Genomic DNA, 19070 nt, shown 5'->3' with positions numbered 1-19070 from the left:
GGTGAGGGGAGGGGAGGCAGCCTGTTGCTCATGATCATCAAATATCCTCCTCGTACTCCGCCAGCCTAGTTCCAGTGCAGAGACAGAGCCGAGTTAAACGAGCTGACGGCAGAAGCTCAAAACACATTTCCGATGTTCTCCTCATGTGTTTTCTTCTCATCACTTTCAGGCTTCTTCAGCAAACTAACACAAACCAAGAAACTGACTCAAGATCACCGTGAGTATTTTTTTTTTTTGTTTTCATATGAAAATATTTCCAAACTTGAGGCTTCTTGTAATGGGGAAACCACACTTTGTGAGTTTAAGAGTTTGCCTTTGCAGGGCAGCATTTGTTTCACCTGTGAGAACTCAGAAATGACATTTCCCCTGATCTCACCTGGCTTGATCGAAGAAATATTGTTTTGTTTAATGTGTTTATACAAAAATAATCAGATGTGTGCTGTCAACTCTGTTACCAGCTTAAAATGTGCAGCAGCTGTAATAAGACCGAGCTGATTATTTTTTAATTTGATCAAAAGAGGTTTTATTTGGGATCTTTCAGTGCATCTACAATATGTCTTGAACAGATGACAGTTATTTGCATGCTGGATACTCGGCAAGTACACCATGGTAACAAAGCTGCAGCCACATTACACCGTGTTATGATCTGTAAACATTTACTGATATTCCATCGGAGACTGTGTTCAGCCTAGAGAGACATATTTTCTTGCAGGAATGTGTACTCAGAATGCATTATGTTTGCAGAAGCACTTTTCAAAATCTAATTTTAAATTGATGTAAGAGAAACTTTTGAATCTGAGAGCCACTTCAAGTCCTCAAACAGTGAATCATGGCTGATGTTATGTGTCAGTGAATCCATAAGAGACCATTTTCGATGCAGCACATGGTCTCATTTTGAGGATGATTTTACATTATCGCCCATAACGCGATTATGAGTCCACAATGCAAATGCCTCCCGACTCGACCGACTATGGATCAGTGATATATGATATGTAATACATCATCCTCTCCCCCTCCTCCAGGTAATTGTGACTATAATGAGATGAACTAATGACTTTTTCCTGTTCTAACAGATAATAGTAGCTGTCTGATTCTCCCCCACAAAGAAGGGCCAGCGAAGTAATTATAATTTGCTATTCCCAGGTGTCCTTATGTAAAGGTATCCGGTGTAGATATCCTCCTGTGTCACTGAGGCGGATCGAAGAGTCACAGTCCCATAAGCAACACTATTTCCCAGCGCACCAGTGGGTACACAAAGGGATCTTCAGTCAGGGCTCAACACTCAGAAATCGGGTGATGGATGTGATTTGAAAGTGTAAGTAAGATGAAATTCTGTTCTCTCTTCCTGCAATCAAAGCATTCCGAGGCTGTGAATTTAGACTATGTTTTAATGAAATAGTCCTCGTCACACTGGATTTTGAACACATCCACACTGTGCAGAAATCTAAAAATACACCAACTGTCAGTTGTCACTTGCACCGCTTTTCTAAAGTCAGACATGCAGACGTTACATCCAGTGACACGGAAGCTTTAATTTTCTGCACTGGACGCCAAACATTTTCAATACTGACCATCAAGTGGTGTATCTTAGTTCCCTCTTCTTCATCCTTTTTCAATCTCACTTCACATCCATCAACCCTGCAGATGAGAAAGCCCTGTGTGGCTGTTTGTCTGCTCCATTTATTCCATCTCATCAGCTAAAGTACTTTTACACTCACAGTGTAATAGTGTTAAGAGTTGAGTCTTTTTCCTTGCCGATCTTTGATCGACCATTTCTCGTAACTTCAGTCACCTCCGCCCACAGGGACCTGCACTGGACTGCAGTGCACGAGTCTTTTCACTCTGTCTGAAGTGACAGGCGGTCAAGTCTTCACTGGTATGAGGTTGTGCCTGGCTTTAGAGACACTTTTATCAGCTGCTTGTGAGAAAGAAATTGTTTACATAGCCCTGAGTGATATTTGGTCGGAAAGAGGGCATGGAATGTTGAAAAGTGAGTATTGGTTATTGCACCCAAATGATGCAGAGAACTTAATGTTATGCAATATTTATATAATCAAGTTAGATGAGCACTCACAAACGGTGAGAGTGTGCAACCATCCAGTTTGCAAAGAAAAATTCCTGAGGTGAAAAAGGAACATAAGCATGCTATAGTTTTATGTCGAATGTGAGCGATGGTTGTAAAGTTGAGGAGCAGTTGAGGTGTGCTGTGTATTGTATGTGACAGTTTGCTTAGGGAGAAGAGGATGAGGAGTGCTGAGGCATAATGTGGAGCAGTGATCCAGAAATGTGGGGATTTGGTGGGTCAACTCAGATTGTCTGGGGGATCGAGTGCTTTAAGAGGAAGGACAGACAGAGGACGGCCAGGGAAATAAACTGCAGACAGAAAATGACAGAGGTGTGACGCTTCTCATTTGCTCTGTGTTATGAGAAGTTTCGTCCAAAAAGGGAGAGGAAAACGGATATTTAAAATGATAACTGTCTGCTTAGTGTTTAAAGTATGATCGCAAAGAAACATTCTTACAAATGAAGGGTGGAGTGCTTTACAAATGCATCCATGTGGTTAACAGAATGAAAATAAAACCCGCCATTAGTGCTAACATAGCTCATTACTGAGATGTATTATCACCACAGCATACTTCAGCGTACCTCAGAAGCAGAGAGCAGCTCACTGTGGTGGACCGCAGACGATGCTGGGGAGACTATTATTGCCCTGGAGCTACAGCATCTTCCAGGCTTTGTCAGTATGCATTAATACCGCCCACTTCCAACAAAAAAGCAACATTTTTGTTTACAACAATTCCTGCAGGAATTACTGTAAGGAAAGGTCTTCTTGGGTGGAACTGCTCCTGGCATGCCTGACTGCTTCAGTGTTTAACCAGATATCAGAAAGACAAAAGAGAGAGAGAGAGGACGAGAGAGACAGTTTGGCAGTTATTGTGGTCCATTTCTGGAAACACCACCCTCTTATAGTCCATTAGAGAACAGTGAGCTCTTAAGGGAATAGGAAGAGAATTGGTTGGGAGAGTTGAGGGACATGGTGTGGTTTAGATGGTCATTAAGCCCAAGAGGCCATAGTAGGACTCCATTCTCTCTCTCTCTCTCTCTCTCTCTCTCTCTCTCTCTCTCTCTCTGAGACACCTTCATGAGGAGAATTCATTTTAGAGTAGCTTATTGTTCAACCAATAACAGTAAACACAATTGTTAGAGTACATGTTAGAAAATAAGACAGCACTCTACTCTCTCAACAGCTGCCACAGGAAAGATAAGGGACTGTTGTAACACTGTGACATTCAGATTTTCATCAGAAATACTGGGAAAAGATCTGATACTCATTAAATTACCATGTGTCTGTATTTCACAGATTGTGTCAAGTTGAATTGCAAATCCTTGATTCAGAGACAGATTGGTGAAATCTGTCTTACAACAATATGCAGATCTGCAGCCATAAATAGTCATCACTAATAAAGGCGCTACTCATGTCTCGTAGCTGCTCTACATATGCTCTTTTTAAATAGAGGATTTTAATCAGTTTGAACCATCCCCCCTGAACAGAAGTCTCGCACACGTCTCTGCAGGCTGATTAAAAAAAACAATTCACAATTTCTTAACTTCTGAAAGCCTTGACAAAATTCTTTAAAAATTAGCTCTGCGTTGATCTTGCAGTTTTCCCGTTGTCATTATGATGCTCATTAAAATCATCCCAGTCAATATTGGTGGTAGCAAAGCTCCCCAAAGACTCCTGAGGAGGGAACTGTGGGACACTCATGCACAATGCAGTCAGGCAACAGAGACTCACAACCCAGTGACTCACCAGGCAATCTGGAGAACATGCCCTGTGGCTTAGCTGTGATAACGCTGGCACAGAGAGAGGCCAGACCTCAGCCGATCTGGTGGGGAGAACAGCCTTCGCTGTCTTTGCGCCGTTTCATCTCTTCTTCCCAGATAGACTTTGTCCCCCAGAGGAAGCATCAGAGGCACAACAGAGCAGAGAGGAGAAAAAACAAGAGTTTAAAAAAAATGCTCCTGTGACTGGGGAGAGGCAAAAGCACAATCGGTTTAAAGGCAAAGTGAGAAATCAAACAGCCTCAAGGGGTTAAGTGTGATTTAATCTAGTAGGAGAGTGGCGTAGGCTTGTGCACATCCACACTGGCGATGCGTTGTAGGCGTATCGATAACCTCCGCCGCATGGAGGGAGAATGTGAGAAGCAGCAAAAAGGAGGGATTTTACACTGTTTTGAGATATGATTTACATTTTAGTTTTGGTTTTGTAGAACAGTGCTAGTTTGGGTTTGACAGTAGGGTAAACCCTGTGAGATGCCTTCCTTTAGAAGAATGTTTATATATAGATAGATACATACAACCAGTCAAAAGTTTGGACACATCATTTCATTCAATACTTTGTATTTATTTGTATTATTTTCTACGATGTAGATTAATAGTGAAGATTAACTTTTTTTTTAAATAGTTTTGATGTCTTCAGTATTAATCTACAATGTATAAAATAAATAAAAACCAATGAATGAGAAGGTGTGACCAAATTTTTGACTGGTAGTGTATATATCAGTAGAGTATCAGTATAATACGTGCACAGAAGGCATGCTTTACTGAACAAATTTAGAGGGTAATTCAGACATTCCTGACTATAATGTTGTTATTAGAACACTAAATATAAAGTCCTGATAAACGGCATTGTCTTTATTTGTCTTTTAGAAAGGAAACATGGAAATCATAACCTTCTATCTATGGTCATCCTCAAAGTACGATCTGAACTGGGCAAGAAAACATTTAGATTTTCTGCACCTAATACTTGGAATAAACTACAATCTCAACTTCAACTTCAAGCCCTTGTTACACTGAATGAGTTTAAAGTTGTGGTGAAATCCTTACAGTCTACCTTGTCTGTGTGCAAGTGTTCAATGTGAGCAAGTTTTAATGTTGATTTTATCTGTTGTTTCTTGTTTTTTTTTTTGTGACTGCCCTTTTGACCAGGTCTCCCTTGTAAAGGAGATCTCTGATCTAAATGGGACTTACCTGGTTAAATAAATGTTAAGTCAATAAATAATGTCTCCCAGTACTATGGAGGAAGCTCCTGGGGGAATCTTACCTCACGAGTCCTTTAAATCAACACCAACTAAGTACTTATGCCTAATATTAACTTTATTTTCAAATTTTACTACTATTCTTACTTAAATAACTGCTCGCTAACACATTAGTTATTTTAGACTTTCAGAAAATGAAATCATTAATGCCAATTAATTTTAAAGTTTATGGACTTTGACAAATGTTCGAACTTTAATACAACTTCATTACCACTAATATTTAAATTCCTGATGTAAAAACAATGTTGAGCCAACAGTAGTGAAGAGTTCAAGCTCCAGCTAGCTATAGCTAGCTAGCTAGTGCAACAGCAAGCTAATGTAGGATAATGTTATTAGCATAAAACTAGTCAACAAGTTAGCCTTTTAAACAGGTAGTAATACATTTTTTACCTCTAGTCAGCTATTATGATGGCATATTAGATGATTGTGAACATAATTTATCAGCGATTTAACATTAGAAAGGCTAAAGTGTTGAAAATCATTGTTGTCCATGGGGGACAACTCTCTATGTGACTTTCGTGTTACAAAAAAACTACAGGAGGCTTTTTTGTTCTGTCAAAATATCTAATCAACATCAAAACTTGTCTTTTTCGTCTTCGTTTTTTTTAAACATTTCCTCAGACCAGTAAATTGATTTCAGTACAATTACCAAGGTCACGACCATCTAAGCAAAGTCCTCAAATGAAAACAGGCTGTATCGAGTATTCATTTATGTGGGGGCATCTTAACCCAGTTTACCTTATTTGTACCCAAAACATGGGAAATTAGTGAATTTGCTTCTTTTGTTGGTCTTCTTCCTGTATGCAGTTTTATTTCTTTATTTTTTTAAGGTGATAAAACATATCAGAATACAAAGAGTAGTGATACCACCTGACCTGGAGGGGAGATGAAGCTCTATGTGGAAGTTAATGCAACCAGGCAGGGTGTTGGAGAGAAGTGGTCGAGGGGGGTTTACTCTAATTTCATGGGTGAAAGATGGTGCTGACTGTAATCAGTGGCTCACTGAAGCTGACAGTGCAGGTGCCTAATAACCATTCAGTTGGCACATTCACATCCTCATTTTAGAAGCCAAGGCCTCCTTCCTGACCCACAATTGGTAGTGCAGCAGATCCAGGCACTGACATTTTAATTTCTGACTCGCTAAAATGCCACCCCCTAAATTACTGTAATTGATTAAATTAGTTTGGACACCGGCCACGAGATCCTCACTGGACTGGTGACATACAATAAACATTTTTTTTGTCCTTCTTACACTGTAAAAAATGAATGTTTTATACAGATTTTCACAGTAAAAAGGAAATAATTTATATGTTAGCTCTAAGCAAATAGGCCAAAACTATTTTAAAAAATCAAGAATTCATTCTTTTACTACATTTCACAGTAAAATTCCACTAGATTGTTACACTGTGCTGTATTTAAATCATCAAAAGAAATTCTTAAAGATATTTGCTGTTTTTTAAAAAGAATGATTTTGACAGACTGAGTATTGATCATTTTTATGCTGATATTGTCCAGATTTTGGAAATAAAATAAAAAAAGTAAAATCTAGTATCTAGTGAAATCACAGATTAAGGTATTAACTGACATGTCGACTTTGGAAAAAAAAAGATCAAAACTTTACATAATGTCCACATCAAACAATATGTTTTTACAAATAATTTTTTTGAGTTTTCTTTTTTTTTCAGTTTTACAGTGAGAGATGTAAAATTGCACCGTGCTGTTGCATTTAAATCAGCTACAAATATATATACATATATATATACACACACACACACACACACACACACACACACACACACACACACACACATATATATACATATATATATATGTATATTTGCTGGTATTTTAGAAGTTGAAACTTAATAATTTTGAATACTGCAATGTTTTTTGTGTAATCTTTCTGGTACCATTGCTGCCAGGTTTTGACAGTTTTTTGTTTTTCTCTTTAACAGCATATCATATCAGATTTCACTGCTTCTGTGTGATTCCATTTAAAAAAGATGTGAACGTGAGAACAAACCTCAAAAGTATTGGTATATTGGCTCTCAATAGAAGCCGTGTGATTGCTAGATAGTACACTCAGATGAATCACTGGTTGCTGAATTTTCTCGAAGCTCCTCAAACTCATTGATTTTCCCAGACACCACCTCAGGGTGTTTGCATCGCAGGTGTCAGTTCAACATCTAACTGAGATTAGTGTTTTAACTCTAATCAGTGTTGTTGAGAAAGATTTAAAAAGTAGCACAGACAGATTATTTAGTGTTTAAAAATAGCCTCTTCAGCAGTCCATCTGTACACAACGGTTACATGAGTGACTTATCCAACTACAGTAACAGTCAGTACAACATCAGGTCATTATTTTTAATTCCAGGCTGCTGTGGGTAGCAGATGTTGGTGCACACTGCGGGGAGTGAAACTGTTGTCTCTTGATGTATGCTGGAGCTCAGTGACCATATTTAATGATGCATAAATGGCATATTCATACTGCTAAGGTAATGGCACAGACGTGCTGTTGTAAGGACGTGAAAGGTAACGAAGATTAATTTAGTTTTTAGTCACTCTTCTAATGGAAGTGATATATTGGACAGATAATAGTGATCTGTTGTCTCAATCACAACAAAGAAGTTTCTCTTTGCAGTTACTATAGCCTTGTATTTGTCTCAACAAATAACTATTATAAATCTCCTCTTAAAGACCCAATCTGGTGAAAGACTGTTTCTTTAGCCATTTTATCATGTCCATATGGTACTTTTTTATTTGAAATATCATAAGAGAACTAAGCAGGCAACACCATGGCTGAGTATTTCCACTTTGACAGTTCAGCGTAATGATAACATTCTTAAAACACAGGTTCAATCCTCCATGATTTCATACATAACAAACCAAAGAAAACAGTCTTGTCACTTTCCAGGTTGTGATGTTCTGTATCAATATTACTCTGAAGCTGAACTGGTGTGTTCAAGCTGCAACGGATGGGGAGGGGTGAGATGAGACTGGGACTTAACTGAGCTGTACATTCCAACGGAATAGCGTAGAGGTGCATAAAAGCTATTTGACAGGGAAAAGGAATCATTTTCACTGACAAAACTTCTAAATATGAAACTTTAAAACCCAATGAGAAGTATTATAGGGGTGACAGTTGTCCACTAATCACAGGGTTGGCAGTTTGATCCCTGATCCCGCCACAGGCCAACATGTCCTCGGGCAAGACACCGAACCCAAAGGTGCTCCGCTTTGATTCTCATTAAGTTAGAAAGTGGAGAGGTGCTAAAATCACTTTTCTGCAGGGACAACGCTAAAAATATAAATCACTTTTCTGGATGGGATGAGGAGATTGATTCTTCAGTCATGTCTAAACACTAATTTTGGTGCTCGAGGTTGTGCTGATTCGCTTAGCACAGTTTAGCTTAGCTTAGCTTAGCTTCGCTTAGCTTAGCTTGCCTGGTTCTGTAGAAAAATTATAAATCTTCAAGCCATTCCCATCAATATGGAGTAAGATATCATCCACATGTCTTTTTGATAGCTATCTTACTCCATACATCAAAGCTCAGTAATTTACATCTTCATGTTAAGCTCTGGTCATTTGAAATGCCACTGGAATCTTCTAGTCACCTTGAGGTTTGTAGACATGGTAGCTGCTTCCTGTCTTTATGCTAAGCTAAGCTAATAAACAACCGGCTGTACCTCAAGGATTACCTCAGAGACTTGACAGTATTATCAATGTTTTCATCAGAATAATGGAAAACTCTCATATATCCAAAAATGATCAACATATATCTTTAGGCAAACTAAGTTTTAAGAGTTGTGATACTGTTGAAGTATGGACAGCACTTAAATTATAAATCACAGCTATCATGTCAGTGCTGTGTTTCTGTGATTTTCTCTCTCAGCCTTCTTGTGGTCATCTGTTGATTTTTCTACCTTAGACAGTTAAACTGAGGGCACCATAATGTCTTTCATACTGGTAGACAAAGCTAAAAAACAATAATTTTGCACATCAGATTTGGAAATTATATATTTCACAGCAATCCGTATCTTTGTAATTAACTAACTTTAATCTAAAAGCAAAATCATGATAATCTTTCGAGAGCACAATGCTTTATAGAAAAATAACTGTTTGCTTTTTACAAATGAGTATTAAAAGCAATAAACTAGTAATAGAATATGATGATTAAGTTATTTTAAAAAAAGACAAGAATAAATTGATGATTACATGTTTAAATGTCATTAAGGTTAAGCAATTTAGACAGATTTAGTTTCAAAGGGTCTACAGCTGTAGAGTCGTGTAAACCCTCAGGCAGACTGTAGTTTAGAGAGCATAGCTAATGAAAACTGCTGCCTCATGTCTGAAACTAAGCCTCAGGCACAAACATGCAAGTAAGACCAAATGAAAAAAGACTGCACATTTTCAATTATTTACTGTGGTCATCCCACTCTTTGGAGTCGATAAAAATTCTGTACAAGTCAGTGTAACATTCCAGTTAATGAGATAGATCATGACAATAATCTCTGATGCTTTTGTAGTTTCCCTGTTGTATTTTAAGAATATTTGGTATTTCTTGCAGATTGCAGATATCATTCACTCAGAACCATGCCTTCTCATTAAAAACAGCCATTGAATTTTAAATGCAAAAAGTAGAAGTGGTTGAAATAATGCTGCACTGTAGTCTGACTCATTCTGAAGTAAAAGGATATCCGCTATGTTTTAGCGTGCAAGCCCTGAGCCACAGTGTTAAAGAAACAGTGCCGCTATAGGAGTAAGTAGGCTAACAATAATCGTTTACTGGATCCACTTCAATAAATCAACCACTTTTTTAATTTTTATTTTGTTAAACAACACATTTTATAAAATACAGTATTCAGTTCGGTTTAGTTTATCTGGATCACATACAGGCAATTGACTGCAGCATGAAAGACAGAAGAGATAAACATGTCAGAATGCATGACAACAACACATATCACAGTACAATATCAGGGTAGATTAAAGAAGAAACATTTGCAATAAATACATCCAGAATTTAGATGATTGAGAAAAAATTTTAAAATGACCCTATGTGACCTCTTAGTAAAATGTTCCACTGAACTGTTACAAAAACAGTTTTTGGTAAAAAATTTGATCCTTTGTGTCAAATGTGCAATAGGGCATGTCGAAATACTAAAAGATTGGCACAGATTGGCACATCGGCTTGCCATACTTGCAACACATCAGATTCAAGTGACGTTAGAGCTCTTAAAGGTTGGCAATATGCTGACCAAAGGCTGATTTTTATCCGGAAACATGGATACACCCATATGTATGCTCTTATAGGAACGCTCTAGGACCTTAACACCACCCACTTTTAGAAATGGTGCATTTTTTTTACATTTTCATTTACCATTAATTAAATAGTTGGCCTCTGCTGGAGCCATTCAATGATTTGGATCTTTCAGATTTCATGTCTGTGGGAGTTACATTCCTGGAGATATTGAACCCTTAAAATGGCCTCACTATATTAGACCTTTCTTTAGAGAATAGCGCTTATTTGGTCCCTACTACCAAATAAGTAAACTCTGACCAAAATCTGAGACAGTTTATCAACATATTTCCTGAATACTGTCTGAACTGACCCCATACTAACTATTCATTCTCTGTTTTCTGTCTGAAGGTGAGAGTGTGCTGACAGGAGGTTGAGCACAGGGATGTGAGCGGATCAGTAAAGATGACCCTGTTGGCGGGCGATGGCTCCGACTATGACTACAGCGCCCTGAGCTGTGCCTCTGATACCTCCCTCAACCGGCCTCCCCAGCACGAGGAGGAGGCTCATAAGGGGGCTTTCTACAAGAGGGCCCAGCCTGCCCCAGAGCTCAGCACCATCCATGAGAACGTCCCCCTGTCCAGCGCCCGCAAACTCCACGCCATCATCAATGTGGGCGGCCTGCGGTACCAGCTGCCTTGGACCACCTTAGAGGACTTCCCCCTGTCTCGGCTGGGTCAGCTGCACCTCTGCAGCAGCTTCGACGAGATCATGCGCATCTGTGACGACTACGATGTCACCCACAATGAGTTCTTCTTTGACCGCAGCCCCTGTGCCTTCCGGACCATCCTGACCTTCCTGAGGGCCGGTAAGCTGCGCTCCCTCAGGGAGATGTGCGCCCTCTCCTTCAGGGAGGAGCTGCTCTACTGGGGGGTTCCTGAGGAGAGTCTGGAGTGGTGCTGCCGGAGGAGGCTGCTGCAGCGTATGGAGGAGTTTGAGGCGATGGAGAGAGCGGAGGAGGAGGAGGAATTCCTGGAGGATCTTTTGGATTCAGACAGTGGTCAGGGGGAGTGCGTAGAAGAGTCCAGACTCAACCGCTGCATGGGGAAGCTAAGAGACATGGTGGAGAGGCCTCACTCTGGTCTCCCAGGGAAGATCTTTGCTTGTTTGTCAGTGTTGTTTGTCACCATCACTGCTATCAATCTATCCATCAGCACCATGCCTGCCATGAGGGAGGAGGAGGAGGCAGTGAGTAAATAAATGTTATTTAACATTCCACATAAAGATGAAAAAAGTCACAATATCGAACAATTGTATTGCCAAGATGTCACAACACGGAAAAATGACCCAACACAAAACATGTTGTGTTCCATGTTTTCGCCAGAGTACACAAAGAGACACCGCTGCACTGACAGTGAATGTGTGAACCCAGTGTTGTGGAGAGATTGTGTTTGTCAGCAGATTTAAACTGAGCTGCTAATAACGACGTGTCTCATCTGTCATGTCGTTTAAAACCTCCTCTCAGGAAACTGCTAAGAGCCACAGTGTGTAACCGTTGTTTTTACAGATTAGAAGAAATATTTGAAGATGTCTCAGTCTGCTTTCATGAAACGCTTCCGTTATTGTGTCTGACTTCAGTCACAACCTTAATTAGCACCCTGGCCTCATTTGTCAAATCAAAGGAAAAGGGAATATTTGAGCCATACACATAATCTTCTTGCAGACTAAAGTGCAAACAGGTTTTGAATAAGGCCATTAATTTCTCTTAGAAGCTTTTTTTTGTCGAACATTCTCCTTTTGGATAAAAGTCGAGAGTAACTGCAAACACTTTACATTCTATTTTAGGAACGAGTGCTTCAGTGTTTTTTCAAATTTTTTCCTTTCTTGTTCAGGAAATGAAGTAGAGATACTGTATGCGTGGTAAGTGGGTGGAGTGTAAAACCAAAACCTCAACGGTTTTGTTTGAAAGGAACCACATTTCATGCAGCTAACACAAGTTTCACATCGAGAAGACCTGCTTGAACTTGGTAGAGCTGCTGTACGTTAGATGTAGATGAGTTATCACCACTTCTACAGTTACAAATCAGTCTGATGAAGCAAAACTCAGGCAGTGTTCTGGAAAAAGTAAAATACAATGAGTGTCCTGACTCTGATGGAGTCGCAGCATTATATTGGACCTGGCATCCTTACTTTGTATTCACACTTCACTCTTCTGAGTATGTTGGAATCAACCTGTTTAATTAAAAGTGTCATTAATCTCATTCTTACAGCTTCACTGCCTCTAATTTGTCACAGTCAGATAATAAAGTGTTGCATTAACAGTGTCTCTGACAGGTTCACAGCAGAGTTTTCAGGTGCTTCGATGATCTGTTCAAAGCATTCCTCCTCTGTGGGGGTGTGTTTTATAATGACATAATTCCCTGATATGGACTGCATTCAAAGGCTCTGATATCACAGAATGCACTTTGTAATGCTTTGTACCACATCACAGCCACGCACTGAATCACTGTCATTACTGCATCTAAGGAAAACACACCTTTTTTAAAAAGCTTGCGAAGAACGGCACAGTCATTTAATAAGAATTTGTCCTTTTATCATCATTAATGTTTGTAAAATCACACTACGGTAGTTTATTTGTCACCATAATTGAAGGAAGTGCATTTTGAACATGAGTGTTATCTGTAATGATGAAATGTTTATTCTTTCCTGTTTGCAGAGATAAGAAGTTAAAGTGTTCCCTGCTGCAGCATCCTGCACTGAATAGCCCTTGATCATGATTTCACATTGAAGTGGCTCCCTCTAGTGATGTCAGCACAGCTACATGACCACATTCTGTGTCTTTCTCTAACAGGGAACATGCTCCCGAATGTGCTACAATATCTTCATCGTGGAGACTGTGTGTGTAGCCTGGTTCTCCCTGGAGTTCACCCTGCGCTTCATTCAAGATCGCAACAAGCTGACCTTCCTTAGACAGCCCCTGAACCTGATCGATGTGGTGGCCATCCTGCCGTACTACATCACGCTGCTGGTGGACAACACCTCCACGGGGGAGAAGCGGCTGGGCTCTGGCAGCAGCTACTTGGACAAAGTGGGCCTGGTGCTGCGTGTCCTGAGGGCCCTGCGCATCCTCTATGTGATGCGGCTAGCTCGCCATTCACTGGGCCTGCAGACTCTTGGCCTGACAGCACGCCGCTGCACTCGAGAGTTCGGACTGCTCCTCCTGTTCCTCTGTGTGGCCATCGCACTGTATTCCCCCCTGTTGTACTTGATTGAGAATGAAATGGCCACCACACAGGAGTTCACTAGCATCCCTGCTACGTATTGGTGGGCTGTCATCACCATGACAACAGTGGGCTACGGGGACATGGTGCCAAGGAGCATCCCAGGTCAGGTGGTGGCTCTGAGCAGCATCCTAAGTGGAATCCTCCTGATGGCCTTCCCCGTCACCTCCATTTTCCACACCTTTTCACGTTCCTACGTGGAGCTGAAGCAGGAGCAGCAGAGGCTCCTGCAGAGGAGGACGCACTTCCTGCTGCGGAGCCGCATGGCCGGCTTGGGCAGCAACCTGTCCTTAGAGAGTGATATGCTCTTCCCCATAGGGTCGTCTGATGCCAGAGACATGGACGACTGAGAGAGCTGAGAGTAGGACTGAACGAAATGATGAAGAAGGACACACTGTATGTGTAAGAAAGAGAGGTAGATAGCCTGACAAAGAAGGCATCAGAGAAAATAAGGGTGCAGAGAAAGGACTATACATAGACGGGTTAAAAAAAAAAAAAAAAAAAGATGAAGAGGTGACAAGGATTTTTTTCTTCCCAGAAATGCAGCTCAGTGTGTAGCAGTGTTCACTTAAACAAGAAGGATACACAAGAAGGAGGAGGAAAAGGATAGAAATAAGTGTTTCCATTCAAAATAACCTCTGGATAGTTGTTAGTCCAGTTCACAAAAAAAAAAAACATACATAAACCTCAAGCATAACAATTACTTGTAAGATTGGAACAGTCATATATTATAATACACGATCATTTAGAGATGCTATTTGACAAAAGACTCAACTGAAGGCACAAGCAGAGCATTCTTATATTTCAGCAACATTGTAATGTTTCCTATCTCTGATTTCTGCCGACATTTAAACGGAGTTGTTGACGTTATGTGCTCCTGGGAGTTAGCCATTTCCACTTAATGGAAAATTCTGTTTTACTAAGTCCCAAAAGTAAAATGAAATTTCTTTGAAGCTAAAATGTGACCCTTGATCCAATGATTGTTTTCTAAATGACTAAGAAAACTCTTAGAATTATACTGGGTTTCTTATTAACCCCCCCTCTGGCACAGCCAGCATCAACATATTAATTATGATGTGTTAATTGTCCTTCTTCGACTTCTTGAGGCTCCATATGCAATTTTGAATACTCACTGAAGATAACATTATTGTGCTTGTAATTACTGCAGTTGCTGTGCATAGCTGTTTATAAATTATTTCTCTCCTTAAAGCGGATTTAAATGCAATTCTGTCTTTTGTATACATTATTTCATTGTCGCTCTTCAATTTAAATTTCACTTTTCACTTTATAATCGCTTGGTTTGCAGAAGCAGTCAAAGACATGGACCACACATGGCAGGCTTCAAACATGAACATCTTTTTCCTAATCTAAATATAGATTGCCACAAACTACATATTTGTCTCTTCTCAATTTGCTCAACATAAGCCACTTAAAAAGAAAAAAGAAGAAAAAGAAAGATCTGATTGGTATATATTGATGTTTGCTGCTGTTAGCTAATATTTTAATAAATTACAGAAAAGTACTGACATGCCATTACCAGCGACAGTCACTGGTCTCATATCAGGAAATCTGTCATCATGTACCAAGCAGATTAATCTGTCCTCTACATTCCTAGAAGAGTCTAGAATCCTGGGTTGTGTTCAGGGTGCTTGGTAAATCATTGTTCAACATTCCTTTCAAAGAACTTGAGATAATCTTTTTTCAGAACATAACAGGTTTAGCTTCGTGAATGAAATGCACTGATAGAACATGAGAGGCACAGTCAAGGTTACTGCTCTTAGAACAGAGGTGTCCAACTCATTTTAGTTCAGGGCCACATTCAGCCTTATTTGATCTCAAATGGGCCAGACCAGTAAAATCAGAGCATGATAGCCTATAAATAATGACAACTCCACATTTTTCCTTTGTTTTAGGGCAAAAAAGTACACTCTGAAAACGTTCACATTTAAGGAATCATCTTTTTACAAAACATCATAAACAACCTGAAATTTCTTAAGAAAAATAAGTTCATTCTGGAACTGAATGATACAATATTTTACTTTATGATCAAAATGGCAAAAAAAGACAAAAACAACAAAATATTACAAAAATGAGACACAAAGCAACAAAAAATAGGGTAAACAATACAAGTGAGACAAAAAAAGACACAGACAAAAAACAATGACTAAAGTGAAACACAAAATCACAAAAATAAGACAAAAAGCACAAGTGAGACAAACAGGAAACACGAAAGGACAAAAACAATAAAACTGAAAAAAATAGTAAAAACAATACAAAATATTACAAAAATGAGGCACAACATGACAAAAGAATGAGCAATCTACTATTTTCCTTTATGATCAAAACAACTTATTAAGGTCTAGAAATTATTTTAAATGTACAATTTTACAAATTTACAATTTGCAGCTAATGTCTTCTCTGTAATTTTTACATTTTACGGTCGTCAGGCAGGCCGAGTTGGACCTTCTGGCCACTTTTGGCCCGCGGGTCGCATCTTTGACGCCCCTGTCTTAGAATATAACTGAGGACATTTACTGAAACTCTGAACTTAACAACAGTCTTAAGGTCTTGGTATTTTATTTCATTTTTTGGCTACTTTTTTACTTCTGCCCCATTTCAGAAGGAACATCTGCTTTGTTTCTTCATTTATCTCTACATTTATCTGACAGCTACAGTTAGTGGTTATATTGCATCTGAATCTTTTCCATACAAAACATACAGATAAACAACAAGGCCCATATGCAGTCGAACGCTATCCAATACAGCTGTTCTGCCATTAATTCTGTTTTCATTAAGCTTATACATTTTCAGCTTTGTGGACATTCTTTCTTCTGTGGCTGGTGGTTGTGTACTCGACTACATTATACTGTTAACAGCAGGTCAGCTGAGATTAAAATATCTTTTTCACAGAAGATCTGGACAGGAAAGCATGACATTATGAAGTCACAAATCAGAAATGAGTGCAATATCACTGAAATGTCAAATGACCCAAAATAGCTTCACCTTACAGTCATTCTGTTAACTCTAAGCTGAACAGTAGGGTGTTTGCTCTTGTATAAAATTAAAATCTTTCATTTTATATTAACTATGATAAGAATACAGGGTGAACAGTAGTGACTCGATGCAACACACATCAGTACATCTTATCTTTTATTTTTCCAATACTTTGAATGCGCTTATTCATTTTTAAACACAGATTTAATCCACCTAAACATAGAGGATTTCAGATTTCTGGAGAGATGTTCAACCATTCTTCAGAGACTATTATTCAGCTGCTCTTTGCTAGAAGGGTCGTGTTGCTCTACCTTTCTCTTTAAAATAACTCAAAGGTCTTTAATTTAGTTCAAGTCAGGCGACACACTTGGCTAGGTCATAGTTTCACTGTTTTTCTTCTCAAGAAATTCTCGAGCTTTCGGTCATTATCAGGCTGGAATATTCCTCTTCTGCCAAACTTCTGCAGAAATGCCCTCTATAAATGTTATCACCCCATGACATTTGCACTCATGCAGCCCCACATCATGACACCTCCACCTACATGCTTCACTGTCAGCATTTATTGTAGTAGTCCTGATTAGGTTTGAACCAAACATGCAGAACCTGATCTGAGCCAAACAAATACTTGGTCCCATCTAATCAAAAAGTGTCGCACTTTTATTGTAATAATTACAAGTTCTCTAACTTGTGTGTAAATGATTACAGTTGTTTTCACTTTTGTTAGAATGAGTTTCTACTTTGGAGCCTGTAGTTTCAACATAGTCATTCCAAAGATGTTTTTTTTTTTTTTGATTGCTCAGAAAAAGAAATACTCGACTTGTCATCTTAGAAATAATTGGGGTTTTTTTTGAGAGGTGGTGCAATTTTGAATCATTTGACATTTAAATGATATTCCACAGGGATGAACTCACTTCTGTCATATACAGCAAGATGGAGCACGACCACTGCAGGCTTCAAACACCAGTAAACAAAATTAAAACACCAAAAGTAAAGCACATTAAGTAATGGGCTGGAAAATGCATAAAGTTTGTAAAAGTAAAATTCATGGCAGATCTGTTAGTATTGCACATGTGCTTCTAATAAAGTGCTTGGTGAGTGTGTTAGGTGTGTAAAATTACCTCCACCTCAGGCAGCTACAAAATTTAAGTGCTCATTACAAGTTGTGAAATATTTAATAATTCTGACAACAATCCAGAAATATAATGCATAAAACTGAAAATTAATACAACATAAAATGGCCACAAAATGAGAACTTTCACTCTTAATATTTTAAGTATATTAATTTTTGGTGGAGAATTGTTTAGACAACCGCATTCTCACTGAATTATTCAAGAAGATGAGCAGAGTCAGTGATCCTCAGTCCATTTGTGTTTTTTTTTTCACACTACAGAGAGAGAACAAACAAACTAAGCTGGTCTCAAGAGCAGCTATAAACTCTTACAGAATACCTTAAATTATTTATCCGACCCAGTCTATGTCACAGGCCTACAAGTGTAACATAATCTGCCGATTCTTCCTTTGTGTTCAGGAGTTGCATGTGACGTTTATCTCAAACTTTTATATAGTCCCCTTCCAGTCTGTTGTGTCTCCTGAACATTAAGGCCTCACATAACGTGTCCTGAGCAGGTGAAATGATGCAATGGTTCTTCAAAATAATTTCACCAAAGATGTCTTGGACAGATGAATTTAGACTCTCCTCATATGTTACGATTATCAAGCTTCTAATGATGTATCATCGTTGTATTTAGATTTCCACATGCATATTAAAAACATGTGTACACATATGGTTTGAAAGACCTAAATGGTTAAACACTTGTGTTTTTATTGTACAAACTAATGTTGGCAGCAGCCCCACCACAACTCTGCAGCTCATTTCTGTTAGAGATGCTACTTATTTTGAACAGTAGGTGGCAGCATTGTGTCAACTAAAGAGAATAGGATTCATTTCTGTAAAAAAAACAACATAAAAATTAATATTCAAACGTTCATGTAAATATTAGCAGATTAGATTGGAGAACATGAAGTTATCTTAAATTTTAAAAAAGACAGTCTTATTATTATGATATTGTACTTCATCTTACACTCACAGTTCAGTAAGAGTACTCTGACTTTTTATTAAATTTGATCATGTTTATTAACCTGAATCGCATCATGGCTTCAGCAGATCACTCGGGTTTGGAGGTCAAGCACTTCAATCTACACCTTCAACCGAGAATCCACGACTTACTGTCCTACTTGCAGAAAACGTGTGTGCTATGGACACAATCGTAACCAACAATGCGAACAACTTCTGACAGAACCACGTTTGAACATGCAGCCTCAGGTGAGGAGGGGCTCCTCCGACGCCATTCAACCAAATCAGAGCGCAATTGTGCGTAAAACCATCGGACCAATGAGCGGCGGGCAGCCTAGCGGAGGCCCCGCCCCTCGTTGCCTCTAACATCACATCTCAGTGTTTT

General features: G+C 39.0%; 1 protein-coding gene across 4 annotated transcripts in view; it reads left to right on the top strand.

Annotated features, from left to right (window-relative positions):
• The window catches only part of kcng1 (potassium voltage-gated channel, subfamily G, member 1), a 32228-nt gene extending 17386 nt beyond the window's left edge, over positions 1-14842 (top strand). Inside the window, exons 2-5 of one of the 4 annotated variants that reach the window (XM_055012858.1) lie at positions 170-217; positions 1144-1315; positions 10748-11584; positions 13188-14842. In XM_055012858.1, the coding sequence (XP_054868833.1) occupies positions 10802-11584; positions 13188-13967 (1563 nt within the window). In that variant the 5' untranslated portion in view covers positions 170-217; positions 1144-1315; positions 10748-10801 and the 3' untranslated portion in view covers positions 13968-14842. Of the gene's footprint in view, positions 1-24; positions 218-1143; positions 1316-10747; positions 11585-13187 lie in introns of those variants that run through there. The other 3 variants (XM_023266720.3, XM_055012859.1, XM_035946599.2) reach the window with 3 other exon arrangements.
• Positions 14843-19070: the final 4228 nt, after the last annotated feature.

This window comes from Amphiprion ocellaris, chromosome 8, assembly GCF_022539595.1.
Source record: "Amphiprion ocellaris isolate individual 3 ecotype Okinawa chromosome 8, ASM2253959v1, whole genome shotgun sequence".
NCBI classification, from domain to species: Eukaryota; Metazoa; Chordata; class Actinopteri; family Pomacentridae; genus Amphiprion; species Amphiprion ocellaris.
The sequence above is the reverse complement of the archived record's forward strand: the minus strand, read 5'-3'. Positions and strand labels throughout refer to the sequence as shown.